General features: G+C 56.8%; 1 protein-coding gene across 1 annotated transcript in view; it reads left to right on the top strand.

The window, feature by feature from the left end:
- The first annotated feature begins 1,249 nt into the window (after positions 1-1,249).
- WNT7A (Wnt family member 7A) overlaps positions 1,250-24,407 on the top strand; it is a 64,637-nt gene continuing 41,479 nt past the window's right edge. The window contains exons 1-2 of the mRNA XM_014838455.3: positions 1,250-1,581; positions 6,377-6,603. Coding sequence (XP_014693941.1) covers positions 1,511-1,581; positions 6,377-6,603 — 298 coding nt within the window. The 5' untranslated portion in view covers positions 1,250-1,510. The remainder of the gene's footprint in view (positions 1,582-6,376; positions 6,604-24,407) is intronic.

The raw sequence follows: 24,407 nt of genomic DNA, 5'->3' as shown, positions 1-24,407 counted from the left end.
GGAAAGCATCTCCTCAGATCTAAAATAAACCCTCCAGCACCCAGTGTCGTCTCTCGATCACTCTGTTCTGTTATCTTCACTTGTCCCTGTGATGTCTGAAGTTATGTATTGGTTTACTTCTGGTCTGTCTCTCTCACTAGCTTCAAGAGAGAAGGACGTTTGTCCTTCTCATTCCTTGCTGTGTCCACGGTGCCCCATGGGGCCTGGCACAGACATTTGTGGAGCGTGAATGAATGCATGACAGTGGCTTTGAGGGAACATGTGTGTGATTTAGAAAAGCAATTCTGAAGGATAGGCAGGCCGGGCCTGGGTGTGGGGGGCGCTTACTAAAGTCAGCTACGTCTTGTTTCCAATCTGGCTCTGCTGCTCACTGGCTGGTGACTTTGGGGAAACACCTTCGTGTCCCTGAGCCTCAATTTCTTCAGATGAAACTCGAGTCCAACAGCCCCTAGCTCACTGGACTGGGGTGTATATCATCGGAAGGGTTCAGCACTTCTGGGCAGCCAGGATGCTGTCCCCTGGAGCGACGCCGCGCTGCACCACCCGCCGCTCCCGCCAGGTGTCGCCGCGAGCGCGCTCTGAGGGGCGGCTGTGCCCGGCGCTCTCGGCGGCCGGGGCGCCCCACGTCTTGGTTCGGTGCGGGGCGTCCAGGCCTCAGCCCGACTCCGACCGTGCGCTCAGAGCAGGATTGCAGAGGAAGCTGACCCAGCTGCGCACCCACCTGCCGTCCAGCCTCTAATAGCCAGGGGTGGGAGAGGAATTTACTGGGCCAGTAGCCCCGCTCCGCCAGCGGCCCTTAGCAAGGGGGCGCCCTCCCCCGAAGCCGGTCTTGGAAGCCAGGGGGAAGGCGAACCCGGGGTGCGACCTAACAACCCCCGGCTCCGAGCGCTGGGCCAGGCGCGGGCGCACGGCGAGGCGGACCAGCTCGAGGCTGCTCGGCGGAGCCCTGATCCCTCTCAACCAGAGGGCGGTCCCTGGGCGCCCAGCAGCCCTGCAACTTTCGAGTTAGCGACGTGTAGGGGTCGAGCGGACTCCCACCGCCCCCCACCCGGCTTCGCACCCCGGAGCCGGGAGGGGGCGCCGCGGGAGCGCAAGGGGCAAGGCGCGAGCGCGCGCCTGGAGCAGGCGGCCCGGTCCCGCGGGGGCGCGGGGCGGGCGCTCGGGGGAGGGGGCGGAGGAGGGACGGGAGCAAGAAGGGAGGGAGGGAGGGGCGGGGGCGGGTGACTGCAGCGCCCCCGCACTCCCCGCGCCTCGCACACTTGCACCGGCTGCTCGCGCGCAGCCCGGCGTCGCCCCGTGCAGCGCTCGCTCCTCCCTCCCTCCTCCCGCTCCGTGGCTCCCGCGCTCCCGGCGAGGCTCAGGCGCCGAGCGCGCGGACGGGCGCACGGACAGACGGCCCCGGGGAAGCCTCGGCCCGCGCCTGCCGGGCGGGCTATGTTGATTGCCGCGCCGGGGCCGGCCCGCGGGATCAGCACAGCCCGGCCCGCGGCCCCGGCGGCCAGCGGGGACTATGAACCGGAAAGCGCGGCGCTGCCTGGGCCACCTCTTTCTCAGCCTGGGCATGGTCTACCTCCGGATCGGGTAAGGGTCGCTCGCACCCCCTGCACGCGTGTCCCGGCAAAGTTGGCGTGGCCCGGGGAAAGGTCGCGCCGCCTGCGGAGCCGCCGCCTGCCACCAACTTACTTGGCCCCCCAGAGAAGCCGGGTGGGCTCGGTGCGGGAGCCGGGGGTCGCACAAAGGCTCCCCGCAGGCGGACGCCCCAGGGGCGCGCACAGCTCGAGAGACACGGGCGGGGGAACCGGCCATCCTGAGGACGTCTGATTCTGGAAGCCCCCAGAACCAGAGACAGCCTGTAGGGACGCTCCAGCTTGGGGAACTGTGAAGTCGGCTGGCTGCTGCAAAGGGTCAGCCTCTCCGGGGCCCTTCAGCCCGGGGCGCGGGAACAGCAGCTCTAGCAGGAGTACCGAGCCGGGAGCCAGGACCACGACCGCTCCCAGGGACCTCAGCCCCCAGAGCCCGAGAGCAACTCTGTACACAGAGGCGCGGACGCAGCCGCTCCGAGAAATAGGGCAGTCCTCCGGTGGCAGGCGGGGCCGGTCCGTGCGACAGGGAACAGGTACCCAGAGGGAGGGACATTCGCTGGCAAAAACACAAAGCGCTGCTCAGAGCCTTGGCAGCACCCGCTTTCCAAGGACCCTCAGACTCCCAGAGCCCCTTCCCAGGCCAAGGGCATCGCGCCTCCCACTCCCAACAAACACACACAAAGGTAGGAGGGAGATGGCCCGAGACGCCCAGGGAGACAAGCTCGCAGAGCCAGCGCCAGAAGGAGGCGGGACACCCCGCCCCCTAAGACTGGGCACCCGAGTCCGCCGGCGCGCCCGCGGAGCGCCCTCCCCGCTTCGCCCCGGCGTTTCTGCGGAGGTGGGGCCTGGGGCGGGCTCTAGCTGGAAGGTGGGAGGGGGCGGCTCGGGACGCGTTTTGGAGCTGCGTTTGCAGGCTGGTCCCCCTTTGTAGTTAGGAGATAAGGCGCGTGAAGCACGGAGGGGTGCGGAGGGGGGCTTTAGGGACTGGTGGAGCTTCTGGCGCTGAAGGGCCACCGTGGCAGGTTCCTCACAGCCTGCTCCAGCATCCCCAGCAGGGGACCTCCCCACCGCTCGGCTCGGGGAGGGGGCGGCCTGCGGCGGGGCGGCGAGGGGCTGTGCGTGGCAGCTCCTTTGTGTTTGTCGCTACCGCTCTCCCCTTTCCCCACCCGCGTCTCTGGAGCGCGCATTTCGCCAGCTGACCGGCCGTGGCGGCCAGCAGGTGCGCACGGAGCGGACGAGGCGGCCCGCCAGCCCCGACCGCGGGCCGAGAGGCGGCTGCGGGGCTAGCGCGCGCCTGCCTGCCGGTGTGTTTTAAGTGTTATTGATTCGCCCGCGTCTGGGTGGTTTTTCTTTTTCCCCCGCTTTAATCTTCATCTTGGCCCGCGCCCCGCCGCCCTGCGCGCTTCCAGCATCCAGGAAGCCGGTCGGGCTGATTGGCGCTGGCCGCGTGCGGGCTTTATCTCCTTTTTAATTAGAAACGGGGCGGAGGGACCGGGGAGGGGAGAGAGAAAGGGAAAACAACAGAAAATAACCTCCCCTGGCCGCCCCGCCCGACCTCTCGCCGGCGCCGAGTCCTCATTGGCCCCGCGGGGGCCCGCTGCCCCGGGGCGAGGGAGCCGCGGAGGGCGCCGGCCTTCCGCCCGCCGCCGCCCTTTGGGGCGGGGAGGGGTCCGGGTCAGGAGATGGAGATACAGGGTGGCTTTGGGCCCGGCCCTGCAGCTCCCTGGGCCTCGGGTTCGCCATCTGTAAAATGGGCATGAGAGGTAAGGTCCCAAAGTCCCTGAGAGGCCTCCGGGGTCCCAGAGGTGGCTGGTTCCTCCCTGCTCAGGATCGCTGGCGGGGTGTCTCTGGTATTCTTATTTCAAGTGGCTGGAGCACTAGCCCCTGGCAACAATCAGATCCAGTAGTAATAATAACGACAACAGCACATTTATGGAGTACTGACTGTGTGCTTCTAAGCACTTTCCATGTTTTGACACATTTAACTTTCACAGCAACCCTATGAGGTGAGGACGAATTATCAATATCTTCATTTTATCCTTGGAAAAACTGAAGTCCAGAGAAGGGATGTAACTTGCCCAAGGTCACACAGCTAGTAGGTGAAGGAGCTACCAGACTATTGTTCCTATAAATTTGTGACCCTAGTATATCATTACAGTCTCTGATGGTGTAGGAATTTCCTGATGACCAGCTAGATGTTCAGAGCTTCCTCCTGACTTGTGGCCAGAACATCTCCATTTGGCTTAATGCGTCTGTGCCGCTTCTTCCTCAAGCATTTCAAACATTCCAGCTCTCCGTTAGACTCTTTTAGTGGCTGAGATGAATGACCGAGAGCTCTCACCAGCCTCCTGTTTCAGATCCATCACCTGTTCGCCTCCAGGTCTCAATCTCTGTGAGCTCCATTTTCACATCTGGGAAGTGGACCTGGTGATTCCTGCCCGACAGTGCTGTGTCGAAGGTTGCATGCGCTCGTGCTTGTGGCAGCACCCGCCATGCTGACCTGACACGTAGCAGGGATGCTGCAGAAGCTCACGATGCGTTCAGCGCATATTTGGACGCACCTGCTATGTAACGGGTGCTCCCTCTGGGCAGCGTTTTTGAAGCTCCACGTCCATTCATTCAGTAGCTGTTTAGCGGACTGGCAGACAGCCCCCCTGCCCTCAAAGAGCTCACGGTCTAACGAGAAAGGCACCAAACAAGTGAGCAGGCAGATTAAAGCAAACACATACAGTAAAAGGTTGCAGAGGACCGCGAGTCATCCAGAGCATGAAGTAAACAAAACAGAGATCGTGATGCAAGGAGCGCGGGTGGGGTGGGAGACAGGCTCCCTTGGCTGGGGTGGTCAGGGAGGTGACCCTTGAGGCCACGTGAATGATGGCAAGAAGCCAAGCATGTGCCAGTCAGGGGCTGAGAGAGCTTCCAGGGTGAGGGTACCAGCAAGGACGAAGGGCCTGAGGCAGAAAGAGGGTTGGTGTGAGGCAGCCACGGAGGGAGAGAGGGCGGGAGTGGTCGGTTATGCACTTGGAGGTGAGCAGGGTCCCCTCATCTCTGGTGCTGTGGGGACAGGGGAGCCTCACTTTAAGAAATGCCCATTCCAGACAGCTTCCCCTAGCTGAGCCCAGGATGGAAGGCGTGGGCGGTGAGCCCAGGCGGCCGGCCGTGGCCCTCCATAAGTGAAGCTCTTACTATTCCAGCCAGAGTGCGGCTTCAGGGCTGAGGTCCTCTCTGTAAACGTTCTCCTGATGACATTTAAAGCTTCTATGAAAGGAAGCTCCAGACGAGGGGGCCGTCTTTGTGTAAAGGGAGGGCTACCTGCATCATTGGTGTTCCCACTGGAGCCTGTTTGGGGTTATCTTGATATTAGGAAATGGCCCCACCCTCAGGCCAGATACCCACGAGTCACGCTGACGCCTCTTTCCCTCAAACCCTTCCTCGTCCCTCCTTTCAGCTCCGCCCCGTCCATCAGTCCATCAGCAAGCTGGTCAGCTGCCTCTGCTGTCACCCCCACCACTGCCACCAAGGCCAAGCCCCCACCACCTCTCACCTGCCCACTCTCCCTGCTCCTCCTCTGGCACCCCACAGGCCTGCCCCCGTGGGGCTGGAGGAGGGGACCATGTCAGGGTCCTGCTGAAGGCACTTTAGAGCTTCCGGCTGCGTCTGAGAAAATTCTAGCCCTCAGCCAGATCTTCCCCCAAGCTCTCTCTCCTCCAGCATTGGTTCTGCATCAGCTTCTGTGGGTTCCTGCTGCTCCTTGGCGATCCCAAGCTTGTTCCCCTCCCAGGACTTTGCCTTTTGTGTTCCCTCTGCCCAGAGTACTGTTCCCCAGACCTTCCCATGGCTGGATCCTGCCATTCAGGTCCGCTGCACTGTCGCTTCCTCAGGGAGGCCCTCCTTGACCACCCCAGCCAAAGTGCCCCTCTTCCTTCCCTCCCAAACCTACCGCTAGCTGCCATCACAGCATTGTCGTTTGCTCTCTTCGTAGTGCACGTCACCATCTGAAATGGCCCGTTGTATTCATTTGTGACACGCACCCTGTCTCCCTGAAGGGCAGGGCCTCCCGTCTCCCAGCAGGGTGCCTGGCACGTGCTGGTGCCCAGTGTGTACCATGCAGTCAATGAGTTAAGGAGATAGGAACTCTCACCTGAAGAGTCAGAAGCCTCCTGTAGGCCAGTCATGCCCAGAGTGGGATACACATACTCCATGGGCACACAGGAAGAAAACACTAGAACTTCTCTTTACGATTGCTTTTTTTAAAGATGTTTCTTTGGCTCTAAATCATATACATACATTCCAGAGAGTATATATAACACACACGCACAGTTGTTTTAATGGACTTCTGTGCACCCACCACCCTTGTGGAGGCCACTGCTCCGTGACACTGGGTGGTGGTCACTCCCTTGCGTGCCTCTGCAGTTTCGCCACGTGGAGGAGATTCGTAAACAAGATCGGTTTCCTTTTGCAGGATTTTAAACTTCATCTCAGTTGAATCCTACCATAAATACAAAGGCAACTCACCTAATTCTCTCACCGTTGTTGATGACGTCCATCGTCATCTTTTCATATCCAAAGAGGAGATCGAGCCTCACTAATACTGGATGTACACATCGCACAAGCACCCGGGTGGAATTATAGATGACTAAACGTGGGTTGGGGGTGCAGTATCAAACAGTTGGGAGACCTCAGCTGGGAGCAGCAGGGTGGGAGGGCCAGGGCCTGATACCCAGGGAGGGCCTGGAGGCCGTGCCCCTACCTTGCTGGCCTAATGCTCCATCTCTCTGTGTCCCCTGCTCCAGCGGCTTCTCCTCGGTGGTAGCTCTGGGTGCGAGCATCATCTGTAACAAGATCCCAGGCCTGGCTCCCAGACAGCGGGCGATCTGCCAGAGCCGGCCCGACGCCATCATCGTCATAGGAGAAGGCTCGCAAATGGGCCTTGACGAGTGTCAGTTTCAGTTCCGCAATGGCCGCTGGAACTGCTCGGCGCTGGGGGAGCGCACCGTCTTCGGGAAGGAGCTCAAAGTGGGTATGTGCTCACCCAGACACCCCACGCAGGGTCTTACAAGCTGCGGGGAGACTAGATGCCCTTGGGAGCCCCCTGGGACCCGCCCACCTGCCACATACTGGAATGCCCCCCGATATGGGAGCCCGAAGGTGCCAGACTTGAATTCAAGTCTCTTGATGAGGGTCAGCCCTCTGGTTTGGATCCATACCAGCCGTTTATGACAGAGTTGAAAACCAGTGCCCAAACGCTAACTGGCTGGTCCAGAGCTGATGTTTTTTAAATTGAAGCCAAATTTCAAAATTAGCTGTTTCCCCTAAAAATACAAATTTACGGCTTCTTTTGAAAAATATCTTACATATGTGCCACATAATTATAATGGGCTGGAGCTGAGCACCCAGCTTCCTTTAGCTGGAGCCTGGGCAGCCCGTTCACTGCCACAGTCCCCAGCACTCCCTATTATCCACCTTCTAGCCACCCTTATATGACTCCCCTGGCCACTGTGGGCATTTGAATTTGCAACTCCTGCTTTATGAGAATTGTATGTTGCTTGGATGTGCATGCAAACACATATACACACACAGACATGCACAAAGTGTTGGGCCACACATTCGGTTTCCAAAGCAATTGTGGGAAAAGCCTGGTGGAAAGGGGGTTGGTCACCGGGAGGCCCCGATCGGGGCGGGGAAAGCCCTGTTGTTTGTCTTGTTTGTGTGCATCTGACGTGGGGCGCCAGGAACTCTGCAGGCTTGCTTCTGAGCTGTGAACTTCTCTGAAAGTCAGCGTGGACTTAGGCCTCTCTGGGCTGGAGTGGTTTTCCCGGCCTGCTCTAAGGTCATCCCTGAATTCTCACTCTCCCTCAGCCCCAACATCAGCAAAGCCAATGGGTATGGAAAAGATCCACCCCAAATCCAGTCACTTCTCCGTGTGCCTCCTTCCTCTCCCTTGGGTCACCCGCTGGCACATCTGGGCTCCTGGGTCTTCCTGATCTCTTCGCTGTCTCTGTGCTGTCCCCTGGCCGTCCTGCAGAGCCTCTCGCAGGCAGGGTCGGCCTTTGTAAATGGACATCAGATTATACAATTTCCCTGCTCAAACCCTTCAGAGGCTCCCCCTGCTATGAGCATGAAATCCCAACTCGCTGGGCTGCTGCTGACCTCTGCCCCCATCTGCCCTTCCCCTTGCCCACCCAGCCTCCTCACGTTTCCCAGACACACCACACTGGGTCCTGCTCCCGGGTCTGGGCACTGTGCGTGCCTCTGCCTCATATCCGTACCACCAGGTTCCTGTTCTCTGTACGCAGGGCCCCCACCCCCCCAGCTGTAGGTCTCCAGTGGCTTCCTGGACCGCCTGTCTAAAGTTCCTGTCACCACACGCTGCATCCCATCAGCCAAGTCCCGGGCACTGTCTGAAGCTGCCTCACCTGCTGGGAAAGCAGCTCTGGAGGCGGGGGCTCCCTGCCACGTTCCCCACTCCATGTCTTCTTCCCCTTTCTCCTTGGAAGGGAGGACAGCGGCATCTCGGTCCTGCAGCAGACCTTGTTTTGTCACCATCTCCTCCACTTGCCTTCTTCCTCGTGCCTGAGGGGACTGCAGAACAGGCCCCAGGTTCAGGGTGCAGTGGCAGGGCTTGGTGGCCTCCTCCCCTCTCAGCACGCACGCCCTTTCCAACATCCTTGTGCTCAGAATGGGACTGCCCCCACTCACACCAGGAGGCAGCATCAACACTGGGACTCAAGTTTAGTTCACTGAAATCCCCATCTTGTGAGCCGTCCCTGTTGTCACCTGTGGTTTTTCTGCCTTCTCTTGCTCACAGCCCCTGCCCCCCATTTCTGGGACCCGGGCCTGGGCTCTGCCATTATTTTAAACTTGGATCTTTGCTGACATGATGACATGGGACCTTTGCTGACAGATGTTACAGATGAGGAAACTGAAGGACTTGCCCAAGGTCAATAGGTGTGAGTGGCGGGTCTCCCAGGACTGGGTTGTTCTGGCACAGCTTGCAGTCTGGAAATAGCCAGCCCACTGGCTGCACTGTAATGCTGCTGCCCAGGTGCGGCAGGAGGGCCATGGTGCCGGGGTCCCAGGACGAAGGGCCCCTGCTGTGCAGCAGCCCCCAGCAGGGCAGAGTAGTAGAACCGGGGGACCCGTTGCAGGCTGAGGTGGAGGAATATTGCCAGTACAACCCACCAGTGTCCACTGGGGAGGAGCAGAGGCCTGGGGCAAGAGGAAGGCTTGGGCAGGCAGAGGCGGCCTCAGGGACTTCAAGCCAAGAGAGGAACCGAGAAACCCATGGGGCAGCGATGCTCAGGCCGCAGGCTGTGGGGCTTGGAGCAGAAGGAGCAGAGCCAGGAGACGTGCAGGGTCCGTCTGAGCAGTTTCAATTTCTAGGGTGGAAGCAATTGGAGAATTTTGTGCATGGGCATGACTGACAAAGTGAAATTGCATCCTGTGAAGTCACCACTATTCAATGATCTTTGGCCCTCACGAATAGCAACATCGTATGATTCAACCTAATAGGAATTCTGGAAGATTCATTAAAGGGTGGGTACACCTTTGTATTATCAATATAGTCATCCATCGATTCACTCATGCGCCCACCAAATATTTACTGAGGGTTCACTATGGCTGGAAGCTGCTGTTCCAACCTGCGTGCTCAGGGAAGGCCTCTGGATTTGCGAGAGAGGTGAGCCACAGGCATGTCTGGGGGAGAAGCATGCCAGGCAAAGGGAGTGGCATGTGTAAAGGCCCTGAGGCAGGAACGTGTTTGGTGGTTTGAGGAACAGCGAGGAGGCTGGTGTGGCTGGAGTACAGCAAGAGAGCAGAAGAGGAAGGCACAGAGGTCGGAGAAGGAGCCAGGAGCTGGACAGTGTGACATCTGTCCAGCCAAGTCAGGGATTTGGATTTTCCTCCATGGGAATGGAGAGCAAGGGATCCTGCTTTGGGTTTAGCAGCATTGCTATGGCTTCTGGGAATAGAGTGAGCTGCAGAGGGCCCAGGGGGGGAGTTAGGAGTCTAGTCTGGTCTGGGTCCGGGTGGGAGGTGCTGGTGGCTGGGACCTGAGTGATAGCAGTGGGGATCTGCCTTGGAAGTGAGCTGCCAGGATAGGGGGAGACTGACGACCTGAAAGCGACTTAGGAAGGAGTTCCCTTGCCCTGGGGCTCTTAGGGTGGTGGCAGTGGAACAAACAGAGGAAGATGAGGTCAAGATGAGCCCCCCTGAGACTGAGAAGCCACTTCCCCCCTGAGCCTCGGTTCCCTCATGTGTAGACAGCTGTCCTGCTCAGGGACACCAAGACGCAAGCCTCACGTTTAGGCTTTCTGGGCTCTTCATCAGTACTCTTCCCGCATGGGGCAGCATCTTTCTGGGAATGACCAGCCAGCAAGGGCTGCCTTGTAGGGATGAGGGATAAGGAGCATAGTCTTCGACTTTTGGCACTCTGGCCATCGAGTCCACACTCTGGACAGCAGGACACATCACCTATCTCTGAAGAGAAGCTCCACCTGCACTTCTGCTTACATCTCGTTGGCTAGAACTTCATCACATGGCCACAGCTAGCTGCAAGGGAAGCTGGGAAATGTAGTCTTTGGTTCAGAGTGGCCATGAGACCAACCAAGGATCTGTGGTTGAAGAGGAAGGGCAGTGGGGTGGGCAGGTAGCCCCTGGCATAGGTTCTACATCCCATGCTGAGGCCTGTAGGCTCACCCTTCACCCTCTCCTCAACCTCCACTCAGGTCTCCAGCTCTCCCTGTGCTTCATGACTCTGTCTCTCCATCTGAGTGTTCTGGATTTTACTGCATAGATCCAAGGAGGGGGCCATGGGCACATACCAGGCAAGACCCTCTGAGATGCTAGAAACTGAAACCCAATTGAAGCCACCTCCAGCACAAAGGGGAATTTGTGTGTGCCTGAGTCACTGGGCAGTGAGGGATGGTGCTGACTTTCAGAATTTGGTCCTTTGGCCTGGACCAAAGGTGGTGCTGGCTTCTGCCAACTCCAGAGGCGCCGCTTAGGGCAGCAAGATGGCTGTTGCAGCTCCAGTGTGACAACTTCCAGGTTCAAGTCCAGCCAGAAAGAGCTCAGCCCTTCTCTGGTAGCACCGGCAAAGGTCCTAAGGTTCATCCCGATTGGACCAGCTAACGGGGCTTGACTTTGGCCGTGTGTCCTTCCCAAACCAGTCACAGTGGCCAAGGGCAACAGTGCTGTTGTTGACCAGGCCTGCGAGCCCCGCCCAGACCATCTCTCAGGGGAGAGGGCCTGCTCACGAGTCTGTTGATCTGCTTGGGCTGCCAGGACAAGTCCCACAGGCTGGGCGGCGTAGACAACTTTTAATGTCTCACAGTTCTGGAGGCTGGAAGTCCAAGATCAAGGTGCTGGCAGGGCCAGTGTCTGCCGAGGCCTCTCTCCTTGCCTTGTAGATGGCTGCCTTCTTGCTGTGTCTTCACCTGGTCTTCTCCCTGTGTCTGTGTCCTGGTCTCTTCCTATAAGGACACCAGTCAGATTGGGTTAGGACCCACCCTAATGACCTCGCTTTACTTATTCACCGCTTTAAGGGCTCTGTCTCCAAATACAGTCACATTCTGAGATCCTGGGGGTTAGGAGTTCAACATATATTCATATTATATAATACTATAATATATTCATATATATTTATATGTTCATATGTTGGGGGACACAATTCACCCACAGCAACAGCCAGAGAGCAGCATGGTCTGTGCTTTAGCGAAAGGCATGTGGGGTGTGGTGGGTGCTCAGAGGTGAGACTCCAAGGTGGGAGGAGTGGCCTGAACAGCGGAGATGGCCTTGACCTAGGTCTTGAAGGGTGGGAAGAGTTTCAGTGGTCAGTGAATGGGATCCCAGCAGAGGGGCCGGTGGGGCAAAGACATGACTGCTCAGGGGATGGGGCACAGGGGTAGGCAGCCTCGGGAGAGATCACGGGCCGGCTGTCAAGAGTCTTCAAAGGCTGGGATGACTTGGGCGTGGTGTGTGAGCTCACATGAGCTTTATCAACTGCTACCCAGGCCCAGGTGGCACTCGGGAGCCTAAGAAGGCATTGCCCTCTCCAGGCTTTTCCTTTTCTTCAATGATACAATGAGCCCCCTTGGAGCCACTACCCGGCACAGCAGCTGGAACGAGGAGGGTGGTGTAAATGCACCCCGTGGGCATCTTCTTGCACCCCTGCCCCTCCTAAGCCAAGCTTTCTCCATATGAACCTGGGGTTTCCCATTTCTTGCTTGTTTATGTCTAATGTATCATATTGACATATTCCCCGGAAGGAAATTGTTTGGTTTTAGTTGTGTTTAATTTTATAAAGAAGAGGCGTCACGCTATTTGCAGTCTTTTGGAAGTTACTATTTTCTTCACTCACTATTACTAAAACTCACCCAGGTCGTTCCTTGTAGCTGTTGTTGATTCATTGCAGCGGTGGTACATAGACCCCGATCTGTGCACCCACGCTTTTGGTTGTGGGGCGTCTGGGTTGTCTCTAAGCATTTGCTGTCACTCACAGGGCCATCATGGGCCTTGTGCACTTACTGTCTACGTGCATGCATTTCTTGTGGGCATATACAGGAAGGAATTGCCGTTGGCTGGGTCTGAATCAACCTGACTTCCCTACCGACTGTGCCAAGTGCCACTCCCACCAGCCGGCAGTGTGGATCCACGGCCTCGTCAACACTGGGATTGTCCAGACTTCTTCACTGCTGCTTGGGGGATGGGTGTCAAATGCTTTCTCACTGTCATCTTGATTTGCATTTCCCTGAGAAGTGATGAGGTTGAAGTCTCCTCCTATATTTACTCTTCTCTGAGTTGCCTATTCCTGCTTTTTGCCCATTTTTCCATCAGGTTTTGTATTGTCCCCTCAGGTCTGGCTGTCATGGTGCCATCGCATCACAGTGCAGAAGTGCCAGAGCTGCGTCAGGCTGCACCGGGGAGGGTGGGTCATGTGGGGCTTCACTCTCCTGTCACTCATGTTTTTGTTGAGGGTTGATTGGTGGGGCCAGGAGCCAAGACGGCCTTCCTCATATATTGCCTCGGTTGGTCTCGTCCACCTGGAAAGGAGGCGTGTCCACCATCTCTCTCCTGGCACGAGGCTCCCATCAAGGCTGAGGTGAGATCAGTAGTGAGCTCCCTGGCGCTGGGGAGATTCTTCTGGTTTGTGTGAGCCTGCGGATTTGAGATTCTCAGGGCTTCCCTGTGCTTGAGAACCTCGGCCACTTGTTGGGCCTCTCTGGAGGGCCGCCTGCTCATCTCGCATGTGGGCTGTAGATTGTGCTCTCGGTGCAGCAAAAGCTATGGTCCAATTACTCATCTAAACTCGCTGCTCTGACTCTACCTCCAAAATCCATCCCCTAGTCTGTGTGCTTCTCCCCACCTGCACCACCAGCTCCTGGCTCAAGCCAGCATCTTCCGAGAGTTGTCACGCAGACAAGTGCCTCAGCTTCCTCATATATGCCCGCCTCCCCGGTCAACGCAGCCATGCAACACAGCACCTTCCCAGGGTCGCTCTGACCGTGGCATCCCCCCATGTAAACCCTACAGTGGCTTCCCTATTGCTGTGAGGATAAAATACCAACGGGTCCTGCAGTCCTTTATAGGCTCCATGACCTGCCTCCCGACGCCCTCTCCACCCAGCCCCGCTGGCCTTCCGCCCCTCAAGTGTGCCAAAGTGCTGCCCGCCTCAGGGCCTGTGCCCCGGCCGTCCCCTCTGCCTGATCCTCTTCTGTCCTTCCATCTCGGTTCACAGGTCATCCTCCCAGAGGAGCCTTCAGGAGCCCCTGCCTGGTGTGGACCACCCGTACCTCTTGGCCCCTCACCTGGCCATTTTTTCCTTTGTGTCACTTTGCTGCTGCAAGGCGAGGCCTCCATCTATTTGCTCATTGGTGCAGTGCTGGGTGCCAGGTCAGCCCTGAAGCCCCCTGCTCGGTTCTTCCTCCAGCTCCCCATTTGCTGGCTGTGGACCTTGACCAAACGGCAGTGACAACAGCACCTATCTCATGGGCTGTGGGACCATGGGATTGCTTGTTCCCGTGAGGCACTCAGAGCCATGCCTGGCACACAGGACGTGCTCCATAAATCATAGTTGTGTTGTTGCTGTTATTGTCTGTCTCTCGGGCCAAAAGGACTCAGTGGATGTGGGGACACCCCCGGATACTGGCACAGACCCCTGCCCCGATTCCTTCTAGAGCAGGAGGCAGAGCAGAAGGGCGACAGGGAGAAGTTGCTGAGTGATGGCTGGTAACCTGCCCATCCCAGCATTATGCAGGTCTCCACTCGAATGCCACCTCCTCCAGGAGGCCTTCCTTGACCATCCGACCTGAGACAACCTCCCCGACCTGTCACCCTGTGCTGCTGTCTTTCCAGCACTTACTACTTTCAGAAATGACTTTGCTTACTTTTGCAAGGCTGACCTCGGTCTTCTCCTCGACTATGGGGAAATCATGGAGCCCAGATCTATCAATCGTCTTCTCCCAGGATCCCCAGCACCTGGCCCAGGGCCTGGCATCCAGCAGGTGCTCAGGAAACATGGGAAGACACACTTGAGCCCAGGCAGGCCAGCTCCTCCCCACCCTACTCGCCAGCATTGCTCTGAGCCCTTGGCGGTCTCATTTATCTTCTGACCCGGTCTGGGTGGCTCCTCACACGCAGGGAGCGCTCTGTTCTCTGTTGTGTGTGTGAGTGCTTTTCGTTTCTGACCCAAAATACGGGACTGAACATTCGTTCCTGCACAAGTTCACTTTGACCCATTTTAGCCCAGCATTTTGTGAGCACATCCTTCCACATGCACATAAGCTTCAAATGCGATAAAATCTCTGACTAGGTCAAGGCCCAAGGAAGACCCTCCCCACCCACCATGGCATGACTCAGAAGGACCCGTCCCAGGATCTGTTCAGCAGAACATTAGTCTCTACTCCCTCCCCACGCCCCCTAGCTGCTCTGGGGGAAAAAAGGAAGGTTCCTCAGCATGCTGTATTCCCTGCTCAAGAGAGAGCCAGAGGGCCCGCCAGCATATTAAAGGCTCTGAAAAGTCCTCCAGACAAGAGAGCAGCTTAAGCAAGCTTCCCCTGGAGGGTCCAAACTTCTCTGCTTGGACTCACTCACTGTCTGGTGGAGCTGCTCTGCAGAGACACCCGCACAGAGAAACACCACTCTGGAGACCCTTACAGGTTGACCATGCCCGTAACGTGGTTTTTGGACTCACCAGGAATCCACCAAAAGTATATTCACCCACCCCCAAGTCCAGCGTCTTCCGCCAAGGGCACAGCAGAGGCCACCTGGCACTGGGCTGGACATGGCCGGTGAAGTGTATTCTAGTCAGCCTTGCCCTTGAAAGGCAGCGGGGCAGGGAAAGGCGGGGCTGGAGAACAGCCCGGAGTCGCCCTCCTGCTAAAGCCACAGGGCTCTCTGAAGTCCAATTCAAAACACCTGGTTTTCTGTACAAGTACAGGAAAACCTTCACGTGAGTGTATGATACATATACAGTAACGCACAACATAGAATGAAGAGTACGTGTCCAAAATATATACAATATATGCGATACTTTTTTGAGTTCTTTTTTTTAATTTCTTAGATTCCACACGTAAGTGAGATCATACGGTATTTGTCTTTCTCTGTCTGGCTTATTTCACTTAGCATACTGCCCTCAAGGTCCATCCATGTTGTTGCAAATGGCAGGATTTCTTTCTTTTTGTTGGCTGAATAATATTCCCATGTGTGTGTGTGTCTGTGTGTACACCACATTCTCCTTATCCACTCATCCGTCCCTGGGCACTTAGGCTGCTTCCGTGTCTTGACGGTTGTAAGTGATGCTGCAATGAACGCGAGGGTGCAGATAGCTTTTCGAGGTACTGGCTTGGTTTTCTTCAGATAAATACTCAGAAGTGAAGTACGGGGTCATATGGTAGTTCTATTTTCAGTTTTTTGAAGAACCTCCATACTCTTTTCCGTGGTGGCTGCACCAATTTACGGTCCCACACGTACAGTATTTTAATTAACTTTTCCCTGGGTGCATTTGGTACCAGCCCCCCACGTGTCTACTCATTTATTCATTTATTCCTCCCAGAGAAATCTGCTAGAATCTTCTGGGTGGTAAATGGCTGATGAATCGACCACAGGCTCTGCCCTCGGGGCGCTCATTGTCTGGCAGGGACAGACAGCGAAGTAGGGGCTGCAGTGTGGGACTCCGGGAGGAGAGGAGAGGGCCCTGAGCGGACGTGCAGGTGGACTGTGGCACCGAAGGCTGCGTGCAGGCGTCACCTGAATCAGGCTGGTCTACAACCCAGGAGAGGAAGGGTGTGGCCGGGGCGGGGACAGCCAAGGAGGGCTTGCAGATGTGACCCAGCAGGAGCCAGGGGATCAGAGTGACCTGGGCGCCCTGGCTTCTAGACTGTAGGGTCAAGGGGGCAGAAAGAGCCTGGAGAGAGAGGTGGGGGCGAGGCAATCCCGCAGGGTTTTGTGTGCCAGACTGGGTTCTGCCTGGGAGGGGAGGCGTCAGGAGAATGCCTCTCCCCTGTCTCACGGGAGGGACAGGATGTGGTAAGATAATCAAATTCTTAGCACATATAGAAATTTGCTACATCTCCAGCATTATTGTCAACAGAGAAATGGTGATTTCCCGACGTGTGCTCCCCGGGACGGCTGCATTCTTTTGCAGATACTCACAGCCTCCTGTTTGGTACTCCCCTGCCGGAATTTTTCCAGGGATGGGCACAGATGACCTAGGATTCAGGCCCTGGGGTCCACCCTGCTCTGTCTGCAAACTGGGTCACTGTGGTGCCTTTCTGGGCTTCTGCTCCTGGTGCATTTGTCGCCCCTTCTCTTGAGCAGTCCCTCCAGCAGCTCAGCCCCCTCCCAGGGGTGACGGCTGGGCCCAGGCTTCCTCATCTGGGAGTCCGCCTCCCACAGATGGCCCTGTCTTTTCACCCATTGAGGGCTGGGAGAGTGGAGCACAGGTCTGGTGAGCTAATGACGACCGGGACGGACAGATCTGAAGACCTTTCCAGAGAGAGAGACAGAAGCAAGGGGCTGGCCTGCTCCACTTTCTCTCTGCCATTTCTTAACAATACTCCATCTTGCCAGAGCAAAAGACCTATTCTTTCCCTATTCTTGCTTAGAACACAGCTAACAAAGGACTTTTTGTCTCGTTTGCATTTTTTTTGCAAGCCTCAGTTCATCCTGGGTTTTAGTTCTCCTGACACTATTCTTTGAGATGAGTCTTTTGTTATAATGTTCTCTTTCCAGCTCTCATATGGTAGACAGACACACACACACACACTCTCACACGCTTTTACACGCACAGTCACTCATTCATTCAACTGTCGAGGCTTTACAGATAAATAATCCAGGTCCCCACAACCTGGTGGGGAGAGACTGATAATTCAATTCAGCACAAAATAAGGATGAGTAAGGTGCTGGACCATAAGCAGAGGGAGGAGATGTCAGCAAGGCCCCTCAGAGAGGGGACACTGTTGCTGCTGCGTCTTGGTGGGTGCAGTTAGCCACCAGTGCACGTGGTAAGAGCTCCCGCTTGCTGATGCCTTACCAGCCGTGCACCGAGCCTGTCGTGTGCCTTGGTTTATTTAATCCTCCCAACAACCTTCAGAGGTGGGTATTTCATTATTGTCATTTTACAAATGAGGAAACTGAGGCCTGGAGAGAGGTCAGTTAACTCACCCAAGGTCCTGCCACTGGGAGGTGGAGCCAGGATGTGGACCCAGGTTTATCGGCCTCCAGGGCCCTGCTGTGCAACCACCCAGCTGCATTGCCTCTCACCAGGTGGATGGGAGAGGAAGGGCATTTCCAGGCTGAGGGAACAGCATGTGCGAAGGTGTGGAGGCAGGAAGGGGTAGATGGTGACCCTTGAGGAGTGGTCAGCAGTGCGCACTGGCCTTGCTTGGTGAGAAGAGAGATCCTTGGATGGAACTGAGGCAGGAGAGGAGGCTGGGGGCCTGCACATGCCTGCCCCTGGATCCGGTCTCTGTGCGCCTGTTCCCTTAGCCAGGCTCAGCCCAGACACATGCTCCCTGTGCCTCCACTTCTTCCAGTTGTCCATCAAGAGGCTCCCTAGTTCCTCTGGATGGAGACAGCCAGATGTGGCGTTCTGAACCCAGACGGGCTGTGAACTGCCATGCCATGGGGCTGGCAAAGGCAACTTTTTTCCATCTGTATGTTTTCCAAATCATCATATATTTCAGCCTGTGTCACTGCAGATTGCTCACTCTCTGACCCATTGGCTTTAAATAGCAAAAGAAAAAAAAAATACAATGCACTTTGTGGTTTCCAGTAAGATACCGTAAATACACCCAGATAATATTCCGGTGCAAACCATTTACAGCGGCCGCACAGGGCGGTGGAATGGAATCTTTCGGGCAGGCTTGGACATCAGTTTATTTCCTCTCTCCCCGCCGGGATGGTTCTGGAGCTGGAATGCGCGGAGGGCGTCAGCCGGGCTCCCCGTTTCCATCTCGGTGACAACCCCGTTCTTTACTAAGCACCTTCCAGGGGGCTGGGCTTCTCTCCACACAGGGCTTTCATTTACTCTTCGGGGTAGCTCTACAGTGTCCTTCTTCTGGTTCCCATGTCACAGGTGGGGAAGCTGAGACTCAGGGAGCCGGAGTCCTTGCTCGGGGTCACCCAGCCGAGGAGGGATGGGGGAGCAGGGACTGACACCTGGGCTTCTGGACAGAAAATTCACCTGGAGGTGCGGGAGGACTGAGAGTTACGGAGCATGTGGTAGAGGTGAGGGCGGATTCTGCACTCTGGGAGCCGGGAGACCGTAGTTCTAATCCCCCTGGTGTCGCTGAGTCACTGGTGACCTTGGACAAGTCTCCCAGCCTCCAGGAACCTATCATTTCAGGAGGAACCCACAGACTTTATGTCTGTGGTTCTGGGAGACTTTTCTCTGATTCCGGGGACAGGAGGGGCCTCTGCCCAGCGCAGGACGGCGGGGCCGGCAGGACCTGCCGCTGCCCTCTGCTGCCCCACCTCCCCCCAGGCCCCTGCTCACCTGCTCCCACCACCGCTATGCCATGTCAGGGCCATCGCACGGGCTGCCCCTTTGCCTGGAGCCCTCTCTCCCCCCAGAGAGCCTCGTGGCTGGCTCCTCCGTGCTCAGAAGTCACCGCCATGGATGCCGCCCCCCCACCATTACTGCCCTGGTCTACGTTCTTAGAGTCCTCAGCTGCCGCTAGGTGACGTGACCTTGCTCTCTGTCCCTCCACGAAGCCAAGGCCATGTCTGAGTCCCTCCTCTCGGTTTCCTTAGACCCCAGCATGGTGCCTGGCACATAGTAGGTGCTCAAGAAATACCTGTTGAGTGCAGGAACAGGGCACGTGGCTCGGTCAAGGAGGCCAAGGGGAGGGAGGGCAGGGTCTGCTGAGGTTCTTCCTCAGCTCGCGGGCAGGAGGGCGAGGTGGATGGTCAGGGCAGGGAGGGGCACAGTCAGTGATGACCCAGCCCAGTGTCTGCTGCTCACTGGCCCCACATGGAGGAGCCGGGAAAGAGCCTGGGCCGGGGGGCAGTAGGACTACGGTGGGTATCATGACCTTGAGGCAGGAGAGCGGGTCAGACTCTTGAGCCGGGCTGACCGGGTTTGAATCCTTGGCGGGTTACATCACCTCTTTGGGCCTCAATTTCCGAATCTGTAAATGGAGATGATAATGGTTCACACCTCATAGGGTTGTTGCCAGGATCGAGTGAGTTGACCTATATCGAGTGCTTAGGAAAGAGACTGGCAAATAGTAAGCGCTTTATGCCTTTGCTATTCTTATTGCAAACCACGTGCCATTGGGCGCATCCTCTCACTCCATTTCTGCAGCCTTAAAACAGACGTCGAGAGCCACCCTTGCAGATATGTCACAAGAGACAAAGGAGGTGGCATTCAGAAGATCCCCCAATGTGAGGGGCTTCCCCAGGCTGAGCGAGGGGCTCCCTGGGAGCACTGAGCGTGGTCAGGGTCCAGGGCAGTGCTCTGGAGTGGCTAGAGACAGCATGTGACCTCCAGGTGTGCATCCTGGCTCTGCCTGGGCCAGTCATCTCTCCGAGCCCCAGTTTCCTCGAGCATAAAGCAAGGAGCTGTCATTCACCTGGGGTGGGCGAAGGAGGCGTGGGTGGGTGGAGTTGAACACGGCCTCTCGCCCTGAGACTCTGAGATTTTAAGATTGTGGGATCCTTTTCTACCTTCTTTCTGCCATCAAATCCTTCTCTCAGCCTAGCAAGCTTAGCTCGTTCGATTTGAATGGGTCTTATAAATTATTTATTGATGTTTTAACTGACAACAAATGAATGGCATCTTTGATGGAAAAAAAGGCATTTTAGTAAAGGTCAATGGCTTAAGCCAAAGGAACGTCTCTTAACCGTGGGCTTCCAGCCGCAGTGAAGAGCCAGGAAGGGGTGGGGGGCGGGGGGCGGGTTGCTGAGGAAGGACACTGCCCAGCTTGGGCCTGGAATCCCAGTTCTGGCCAGTTTCTAGGTGGGTGGCCTCAGTGAATCACTTTACCTCTCAGAGCCTCACTTTCCTCATTGGTCAAATTGTGGAGAATGGTGTCTCCCCAGCAGGGCTGTTGGGAAATTCCACACAAAGAACCACGTGTGGGTCTGGCACACAGTAGGTGCCCAACAAATGTTACTTTCTTTCCTCCCTTCTCTCCCCACCACCCCCTCAAGAAAACCCCAAGCCTCTGGCTCCCTCTGTGCTAATACCCTGGGGAAGCGGTGGGAGGGGCTGGAGTTCCTCGCTGCTCCGCCCCGTCGCTGCTCCACCTCTGCCTAGGCAGAGCCTCCTGCACCCTGGGGGCTCATCTTCCTGAGGGATCAGCCAGCACCATTCTCCAAAGCGCCTACCGTGGAGCCTGGCAAACGGCAAGCACTCAATCAAGGTCACATGGTTGCTGGCCACTGTTTGGAGCTTTCTTTCATCCATTCCTTTATTCGTCCAACAGATACCTACTACCTGCACCTACGGAGCATCTACCGCGTGTCAGGCCTGGGGACATGGAGGGAACATGGGAAAGCGGTGCCCTCAAGGACATTCTGTGGTAGGGGGGTGGGGGCATGTGTGCAGGAACAGACAAGAGCCAGAGAAGTCTAAAATGGCAGGAGGGCTGTGGAGGAGGCTAAGATGGGAGGCTCCCTCCGCACCTCCAGAGGTGCCTGTAATGTCACCGATTATAATCATTAGAGCAGTCATTGCCATTCATTTACGCACCAGCGCCAGCGCTGTGCTGGGTGATACCTGCTTCCTTCTACAGGGTGGGTGGCATGAACAGACATGGAAATGGAGACCCAGAGAGGTTAACTGACTTGCCCCAGGCCATCCAGCTCCTGGCAGGGGGGAAATTGGAACCCACGTCTGGTCATTTATTCATCCTTCACACATTATGGAGGGGGTTGTAAACAGTGGGAGCGAGACAGACATGGTCCCTGTCCCCTTGCGAACCTGAGAGTTGGCGGGGCAGACAGGTGCTGGCTCAGCCCCACACAGTCGCCTCTGCGTGAGGCTGTCTTGTTCATCAGGGCGTCATGGAGCATGATGAGGCACAATGGGTCTTGGTGGAAATAATGACAAGCAACAACAAGGGCTAACGTTTACTAACACGTACCACATGCCAGGAGCTGTGCTCAGCACCTTCGCCTCGTTCTGTGATTGCATGCACTCAGAAACCCATGATGCATAGGTGCTGTTATCGTGCCCATTTCACAGAGGAAGCAACAGATGCTTAGTAACAGGCCTGACAGTTACACAGCCAGCCTGATGCCCAGGGCGGTGGTCAGTGTTCAGGGGAAAGGAGGCGGTGAGACTGGGCAGTCCCAGTCTAATGTTGGTGGGCAAGGCCAACGTCAATGGCGGGAACAACAATGACCCTTTGGTATCAAAGCATTGGACGTTTGCTGCCAGTGCCTGGGTCCCTGGGAGCTCTGAAGCCAAGAATAATGGTCCCTCGTTGTTTCTCAGGGGCAGTGGGTGCCGAGGTGAGGGCCAGCTTAGCGGAGAGGGGAAGGCCATGGCCTATGATAGACATCGCTCTGGTCTGTGGTTCCCCTTGAACTCAGGAGAGTTCAAGTGGGGACCAGGATGCGACTGCCCTTCCCCCACCTCAGAGGATGTGATTGGGGATCCTGTGTGGCAACAGAAGCCACCATCATTGCTGTGTGTTTAGTTAGTTGTGGGTCCTTCATCAGCTGCATTGTCATGCGTTGCTCAAGGGGCTCAGAGAGACCTGGGAACTATTACCTGCTGAGTGGTAGCTCAGCTGCACACAAAATTAGCACAAAGGGTGTTGACTGGCAGCCCCCCACCCTGCCCCTGGCCCCACCCCCAAGGAGGAGCCTGGCAGAAGGGTAAGCCTCAGACACTGGCCAGGGTCCCCACCCCCTCCTCAATTTGCATCCTCCATTCTTGGTCTGATAAAGGGGACACTGTCTCCTTTTACTTCTGGAGGCTGCCAGCGGTGCCCGCTGCACCTTGGAGCCCTCATCCCTCGGGACAGTTCCCGCCAGTCTGTACAGGTGTCCGGAGGCTGAGTCTGTAGCTTGGCTCTGCTGCCCACCAGCTGGGTGGCCTGGGCAAGCCGGATCTCTCTCTTGGCCTCAGTTTCTTCAGCTGTAGATGAAGATAACGAAGACTTCGGCTGCTTCCCTTCCAGCTCTCTTAAAAGGAACTGTTATTATTGTCATCAATAGAAATGTTATAAATTTAGTATCTGAGGCCACTTCCTCATGCCAGTCTCTTTGCTAAGTGCCTTCCTTTGTTAATGTTTTCTAGTCCTTCAATCACCCTGAATTACATGGATGGTTGTCATCCCTATTTTATGGTGGAGGAACCAGAGAACAGAGCGGTTAGGTGACTCACCCAAGGTCACACAGCTAGAAAGTGGTGGAACAGGCATTCCCTACCAGCCATCCTGTTCTATTTAGACTCTCCATCTGATTATTCTTTTCTCTGATGCCCCTGAGAGTCTAATCTCACTGCTGGCTGGCTGTCTCCTCCAGGATGTTATTTTCTTTTGCATTCGATGCTCTGTAGTAGTGTTAGCTGGGGCCTACAGGCTCTATCTTTGCTCCTCTAGGGGTTTCGGGGTAGCACTGGCTTGGGAGGCCTTGGAACATGTGGGGATAAAATTGAGCCTTCAATCTGTGCAAAGACAGGAGTGTGGCTCCTGGTTCCCGGGATCTCCGGGCTTCCCACCTCCTGTCCTGGCCAAGGCAGGCCGGCTTGCCTGTTGGTCAGCTGTGCTGGGGCGGAACCCGTTTTCAATCTGCCCTCTCCCCGGGACTCTGTCTACCCAGCACTGTCTATGTTCCAGTGTCCTGCCTCGGTGGGCTGGGTTCTGGGCTCCTGCCCTTGAGGCCCTAACTCGAAAGCTCCCTCCTTCACAGATGCAGCAACGCGAGGCGGCCACATCCTTTCTGTTCCTCCTGGCCCCTGCGCTGCTGCCGGTCAGCTCTGTCTTCAGTGCACGCCCAGCGGCTTCCCTCGCCTTCCTGCGAGCCCAGCCAAGCATTAGGAAATCTCAGGCAAAATTAGAAAATCTTAGTAAAGATTAGGCAGCGTTTCTTAATTTCACAGAACAGAAGCGTTGTCGGGTATCCAGCCTGCCTGTGCGCTTGTCCACACTGCAGCTGCCCGTCAAGGCTGGTCTGTGCCAGGCCCTGGCAAACACATGCTGCACACGTGGGGTTTCTGATGCCAACACGATAGCGCGTGCAGGGTCAGGAACTCAGCAGGTGCTCAGATAATGCTGTTTGCAGGTCCCAAAGGTTGAGGCAGAATGAGGGGAGTGCCCAGTGCAGGGGCATCTGCTGGGCCAGGCCCCGGGCCGGGCATGTGTGCACCCTCGCCTTTAACCCCTCAACTCCTATCGGGCGGACAGTGTCGTGCTCCACACTCACAGACGAGGAGACAGGCTCAGAGAGGAGAGGGGACTTGCCCATGTCACAGTAAGCAAGTGGCGGAGCTGGGATTTGCGCATTCACAGGGACGCCGTGGATGGGCTGGCATGGAACGGCAGAGCAGAGGGGCTGGGCACGGGAAGCCATCCAGCCCAGCAGGTGGGCAGGCCAGCGTGTCTGCAGGGCAAGAGCAGTGACTGGGACCTGGGGGGCAGGGGCACAGGCTGTTTGTGTCTTGGCAGCCTGGGGGAGGGAAGCCACGAAGTGAGATGGATGCAGGGGGCGGGGGAAGCCTATCCGAGTGCGGGTCTGAGTGACCTGGGGTTCGAAGCCACTTGCAGGTTACTCCTCCCCCTCTGCTTCAGCCATCCCCATCCCAACGCCCTGGAATTCTCCTCCTGCCTCAGCCTGCTTGGTCCGCTGAGCCCCATCTGCCTGCTCTGGGCTCAGGGGCCTCTTCCTCCAGGGTGCCCTCTCTGAACGCCACGCCGCCTTGATTCTGAGAGCAAACTTGCTGAGTGCTCACTCGGGGCGTGCACCACACAGGGCGTCCCATGGAGTGTGCTGGTTCATCTTCATCCTATGCAGTGGACGCTCTGACCCCATTTTGCAGGTGGGGAGACTGAGGCCCAGAGAGGCTAAGAGACTGCGTGGCAGCACTCCTGCACGCCGGCTACACCAGACCCTCCCACCCCCACTTAAAACCCCAGCACCACCCTGCAGGACCCTCGGAAATCCTTGTATGTAGCTCCCAGCCTCCTGTCAGGGTTGTCCCCAAACAGCTGGGAAGACCTGTGGGAAAGCAGTGCCTCAGCGGCTCCCTGGACCCCCACTGAACCTTCCGGCTGCTGTATCTGCCCCTTTCTGCCTGACCATGGGCGGTTCCCTCTCCCCTCCTCCAGCCCTGGCCTTCTGCATCAGATGGAGGCCTGAGGACGCGGGTGT

Source organism: Equus asinus, chromosome 21, assembly GCF_041296235.1.
Source record: "Equus asinus isolate D_3611 breed Donkey chromosome 21, EquAss-T2T_v2, whole genome shotgun sequence".
In the NCBI taxonomy this organism is placed as follows: domain Eukaryota; kingdom Metazoa; phylum Chordata; class Mammalia; order Perissodactyla; family Equidae; genus Equus; species Equus asinus.
This window is presented reverse-complemented; position numbering and strand designations above follow the sequence as displayed.